We start from the raw sequence: 6,000 nt of genomic DNA on the forward strand, positions 1-6,000 counted from the left end.
CAGGGCGCCGGCATCCGCTACAATAGGAGGTGGCGGCTGCTACAGAGGGCGGCTACGGCTGCTACAAGGTTGCTACCAGCGGCGCTGGCAGTTGCTACAAACGCCTTCGGCGGTTGCTACATAGGGTGCCGCCGTGCTGCAAGAACGCCGGCGAGACCGGCGGCCAAGCTACAAGTATATGACGCCGGTGCTGGCGTGCTGCATGCGAAGGACCTCGGTGCTGCTTGTGGTGGTGCTGCGGACGGCGCTGCCGGAGCGGGCAACGGTTCTACCGGCGTAGGCGGCGGTACTGCAAGCAGGACTCGACGTCGCCGGCGTGCTGCGTTCGTGCGGGCGCATCCGGCGAGGGCGCCGTTGCTGCTACAGAAGACTGTCGGGGCTGCTACAAAAGTTCGCCGGCGTTGCTACAGGAGGTTGATGTTGCTGCTACAGAAGGCCACCGGCGCCGCTACAAGAGGCCGCCATCGCTGCCACCAACGGCGCCGGAGCTGCTACAAGCCATCCACCGCCGGCGATGCTACAAGGGGTTGCCGTCGCTGCTACAAACGGAGCAGGAGCTACAAGCGGCCGCCATCGCTGCTACAAACGGAGCAGGAGCTGCTGCAAGGCGTCCATCGCCGTCGCCGCTACAAATGACGTAGGAGCTGCTGCACGCCGTCCACCGCCGTCGCCGCTACAAACGGCGCCGGAGGTACTTCAAGCGCGGTGCTAAAGGACTCGACGGCGGTACTGCGCCGGCTGAGTTCCGGTCCGTTGGCTCTGTGCGTGCGCTCGTTGGGAGGATAGCCGGGAATTTTATCTCCCTTTCTTTTGCAAACTGTGATGAGTCGTGGGGTCCACCCACGTGGGATGAATAGCCGTGACCCCGATGCACTGGGCGTTTTCTTTTGACTTCTCATGTACTCGATCCAACGGACCTACACATCCAGCTGTGTTTGATCGGGCGGCCGCGGACCCGGGGGATCCAGGATCTGATCCCCCGGGGGACGCTCAGCATCACCCTTGTGAGAAGGCCTCATCTTTTTCCCCTGCGGGGATTTAGCGCTACAATCCCGTGCAAGTCAATCTTGGTCTCAATTGATCCTTTTAGGCAAACAGTTAGTGACTAGGCGCCTGCTACTCTCCGCGGTCGCCCGTGTGAATTCTACATCTAGGGGCTAAAACTCATATGGGTCATCAAGAAACACGCTCAAATCAGCATCATAGAAGCTTGGAAGAGAAGACGAAAGAAGAGACCGATACTAGACTGTAACGCCTATGTGGTTGGGCCTCATTGATGCCATTTGTATGCCTAAAATACCTCCAGACGGTAGGCATGAATTAGGATGAACTACTAGTTGTTTATCTCAAATGGGAGATAGACATGCAGAACACGCCATCAAAGAGATCCGGATGGGAAGGGCAGACTGGTTTCCACATGCGAGAGAAGAGAAACATTAACCAAAAGGGCATCATATCTATTGCTCTTGCATTGAAAATTAAAGCAAATTTGTTTAGGGAACTACATCCCGGAGCTCCGAACAAAACGGGACAACACGTTATCAGATCCTCAACTCAAATCTCATCTTTCACAGAACGCGACTCTTTGTATCAGTCAAAAATTTGCATAGTATTATTTCCAGACAAGCACAAAGCACTTAGCAGCCAAGGATCAGCCAATGGAGTTTATATGTCGAGGAGGAACCTCCGTGGGTCTTCGACCAAGTCCTTGATGCGGCGCAGGAAGTAGACAGCCTCTCTGCCGTCGATAAGCCTGTGGTCGTATGTCAGAGCAAGGTACATCATGGGCCTCGCTAGGATGTTGCCATCCACGACCACAGGGCGTTGCACAATGGAATGCATCCCGAGAATCGCTGACTGCAATAGACAGGGCAGTGTGCTTTGGATGAATATCTGCTGTGAAATGTATCCAGGAGTTTATAGAGAGCACCAGAAAAGAAAAGCAGCAGTACCTGCGGGGGGTTGATGATAGGCGTGCTAATAAGGCTTCCGTAGACGCCACCATTGGAGATGGTGAATGTTCCTCCTGCCATCTCGTCAATTGACAGTGCCCCCTCAGTAGCCTTCTTTGCAAGGTTGTTTATCCCTTTCTCAATGTCAGCAAAGTTCATTGTATCAGCATCTCGGATAACTGGCACCACAAGACCCTGAAAAAACACGAGATTTGCATTCCAGGTGAAATCAAGTCCTAAAAATAAGATATTCAGCATGCTGACAACTGTATGTTATTATTTACCTTGGAAGTGCCAACAGCAACACTAACGTCAACGTAGTCTCTGTATATGATGTCATCACCGTCAATTACAGCATTCACGATTGGCTGGTTCTGCAGTCCAGAAACAGCAGCCTGCAAAAGCCAAACAGAATCAGCATATAACCTAATAAAATAAGCAAGCAATAGTTTGGCAATCCATAACATTGCACAGTACCTTGACAAAGCAAGACATCAGACCCAACTTCACACCATGCTTCTTGACAAATTCATCTTTATAATCAGACCTTAGCTTCATCAAATTGGTCCTGCAGCATCATATCAACAGTAAGGAAGTGATAAATGATAATGTAGAAAAGATGGTGAAAAACAAAAGGATTAATTAAAATCGTATATAAGAAAAGATGAGCAGATACTGAACCACATACTGATATCGCACTATTATATACAATAAAAGTGGATTTTCTGGTCAGGAATACTAGTAATAATTTCTGTGAGCTCTATTATATATAATCCATTATATACTGACATGTGTATTGTCATACTGTTACAGTTGGATGGCACCAATCACATAGTGACATGCACTCTAAAATAGTGTAGTAAATCCTTCAAGACCTCAAATTATGCTAGATCAGCTCACCATGTCCAAATAGTTGTACAGTGAAACATGCATACTATAAGGGTAACAATGAAAAACAAGACAAAACCAAAAGGTACCACACCACATAAACTAATCTTAAATAGTACAGAAAAAACATAACCAATACACTTACATGTCAACTTCATTGAATGTGGTCAGCATTGCAAATGTGTTCTGGGAATCCTTCAAACGGTTGGCAATGCGCTTCCTGAGCCTCGGCATTGGCACCTGCAGTTATCATTACGGTGTTTATCATTGTAAAAGAACATTAGAGATTCTGCTAAAACTAATCCTATGCAGCTTTATCTTATACAAGATTAGGCTTACCCGCCGCTCTCGTTCTTTTGGAGGAAGCTGTGGTTCTGTAGGGGAGGTTTTTGAAGGAGTTGGCTTTGGTGCTTGCTTCTTCGGAGGCTCAACTTTCGGTGCTTTCGCTTCTACTTTTGGTGATTTCTCTTCAACTTTTGCTGGAGGTGATTCTTTTGGTGCCGCCTCCTCAGATGGGGCAACATGTGTTTCAGCCGGTGCTTCAGACTTCGATACAATAGCAACTATGGTACCTGGAGTAACTGTATCCCCTTCACTAGCAATATACTGAAAACCAATGGCATTAAGAAAATCAGCATTTTGCTACACTACCAGTAAAAGGTAAACCATGATAAGAAGAACAAATGAAAGTCGAAAAGAGAAAAATGATTCACCTTTTCAAGAACACCAGCCTCAGGACTAGAAACATCTATGGTGACCTGGAATACAGAAGGAAGAAGTATGTTAAATACTACAAGCATTCACTTTGACATATACACAGATGAGAATCAGAAGTGATTAAGAGAGACAACAGTACCTTATCAGTTTCAATCTGGGCTATGGCCTCATCAGCTTCAACTCTGTCACCAGGTTCTGTATTGAAGAAGAGTTAACATGAGAATATGAATGAGCTTCACACAGCACAGCAGACCCACATCCAGAGAGAGAGAGAGAGGAGAGCATACTCTTTAAGAAGGTAGCAAGAGTTCCATCAGTTACAGATTCACCCATGAAAGGTACAACAGCTTCAAACTTTTCTCCTACAAGAAGAAACAACAAGACTCAATTAACGCAACACCAGGAGCAATTTTGCAGCTCTGAAACATAACCTAGAAGTCTGCTTTCATTACCACTGTCTGATGCAAATGACCTACTCCAGAGTTGGTAAGGAGAGGCATTTGGGAAGTAATAGTGCCTTCTACCAAATTTAATAGCAAACATTAGTCATTAGTGCATGCATCAACAGATCAAAACATCTTATAACATCTGGAATTACAAGAATAAACAATGAAGTCCACGGAATACAATTAAGTACATGGTTTGCTAGTTACCTTGTCAGCTTAGAGCTTTGGGGACCAGCTGGAATAAGACCTGCGGAGAGTACAAAGATATTAGATATGTTGGTGGTGAACCAGTGGTCAAAATCCAAATAGCAGTCGTTCAGCTAAATAACCTGAAAGCTGACTGCTGTAGTTCCTGACATGTGTATAGCTCCTCAGGAGGCCCAGTGTCTGCAAGTATATTGGAATGATGAGCAGGGGAACATAACATAAGGAAGCAATACATGTACTCGTATACTCTGCGAAGACATGTTGTACGAAATCTAACATAACATCATGTACATGACGCGCTGCTACAGATGGAAAATGAAGAATAAACTGATAAGTCTACTGGCAAGCAGAACTACTGTCACAGTAATCTGTTGGGGTCACTACTGGCAAGCAGAACTACTGTCATCGTGAACATTACAACTGAGATAGTAGGTCTTGTCAAATACAACCATCTCGTAGCACAAGATAACCTGGGACAAGTAGAAGTTACATTCCATGACAACAAATTGTACCTAACAGGTATGGCTAGGGCATGAGAAATGCATGTAATCCATGTACTCATATACTCTGCAAGACATGTTGTACGAAATATAGTGTAACATCTTGCATATGCTGTACTTGTAAGGATAAGAAATGAAGATAAAGTGAAGTAGTGAGCTGTTGGATCATTACTAGCAGCATAATTGCAGTCAGTATAAGAATTATTACAGCTGAGAGCCTAGGTCTAGTCAAATGCACCATATCTCTTAGCAAAACATAAGGTGGGACGAGTGCAAGTTACATTCCACGGGAACAGATTGTGCTTAACAGGAATGCAAAGGAAGCATGAATGAAGAAAAACCATCAACCCAAGAGCCAATCCAGGCATCGACAGTGCGTGTTGGTTGCATATCCTGAGATAAAACACAGAAGAAACAATTCTCCTAACAAGAGAAAGCAAGCAATCCTATAGCCCGATTGTAGCCAATGCCGTGCCACCAATTCCACGCCCTCCCCTGGCCCTTGTATTCCACGCAACCACTAGAAAAATGGGGGAAACAGCAAAAGCACGCCCTGTAACCCTAATCTGCGCGCGCTAATCTGCGCAGAGAGACACCAAATCGGCCCGCGCGCGCGGCATCCATCGGCGCGACCTTAGGCCCCCGATGCGAAACAGGCAATCCTCCCCCCGAAACCCCAATCGGAGATCCCCAATCACCCGAGGAGGAGCCCAGCCCGCGGAAACACGCCCCGAGCGCATCAAATTGAGCCCGCGCAAACACGCCGTTACCAGCTTCGCAAACCCTAAATCCCCTTTTTTCCTCACGAAATCGCGGAATCACGCGCGCGCTGCCCACGCCAAACCAATCAGTCGCAGCAGGGAGACGGGGAGGGATGGAGGGGGGCTTACGGGGCCGTGGCGGCGGAGGAGGCGAGAGGCGATGCGGGACGCCATTTCGCCGTCAGCAGCGGCGGCGGCGGCGGCGGCGGGGTGTCGTGGGGAAGAAGAAAGGGCGGACCACCGTGGCTCGGCTGCGAATGAGAGGGATTTGGGTTCCTTCCGACTTTGGATTCGATCTCTCTCTGACCGACGCGACGAGGGTGGGAAGGTGTAGTTGCGGAAGGAATGGGAAATGCCTCTAGTGGCCCCACCCGTCAGCGACCGTGGGTGGCCCCACCGCTCCATTTTCTGAGGAGCGGTCCACCGCTACAGCTGTGACACCGAACGACAAGTGCGGTGGCCACGTAGACAGGTAAAATTGTTATGAAATTCATCTTCTTTCTATATTCATCTTGGAAGATTCACGTGT

General features: G+C 47.8%; 1 protein-coding gene across 2 annotated transcripts; it reads right to left on the reverse strand.

The window, feature by feature from the left end:
• Window positions 1–1,436: 1,436 nt before the first annotated feature.
• Window positions 1,437–5,776, reverse strand: LOC127331040 (dihydrolipoyllysine-residue succinyltransferase component of 2-oxoglutarate dehydrogenase complex 1, mitochondrial). 2 transcript variants are annotated; one of them, XM_051357118.2, is made up of 13 exons: window positions 5,601–5,776; window positions 4,333–4,390; window positions 4,211–4,250; window positions 4,010–4,074; window positions 3,845–3,919; window positions 3,697–3,752; window positions 3,554–3,598; window positions 3,180–3,446; window positions 2,986–3,080; window positions 2,430–2,520; window positions 2,237–2,347; window positions 1,953–2,147; window positions 1,437–1,857 (listed from the first exon to the last, which is right to left on the reverse strand). In XM_051357118.2, the coding sequence occupies exons 1-13, from the start codon at window positions 5,643–5,645 to the stop codon at window positions 1,666–1,668; spliced, it is 1,335 nt and encodes a 444-aa protein (XP_051213078.1). In that variant the 5' UTR covers window positions 5,646–5,776; the 3' UTR covers window positions 1,437–1,665. The 2 variants fall into 2 exon arrangements, with proteins under 2 accessions (XP_051213078.1, XP_051213077.1); XM_051357117.2 differs by having other exon boundaries at window positions 4,010–4,077; window positions 5,601–5,775.
• Window positions 5,777–6,000: the final 224 nt, after the last annotated feature.

This window comes from Lolium perenne, chromosome 2, assembly GCF_019359855.2.
Source record: "Lolium perenne isolate Kyuss_39 chromosome 2, Kyuss_2.0, whole genome shotgun sequence".
NCBI lineage: Eukaryota > Viridiplantae > Streptophyta > Magnoliopsida > Poales > Poaceae > Lolium > Lolium perenne.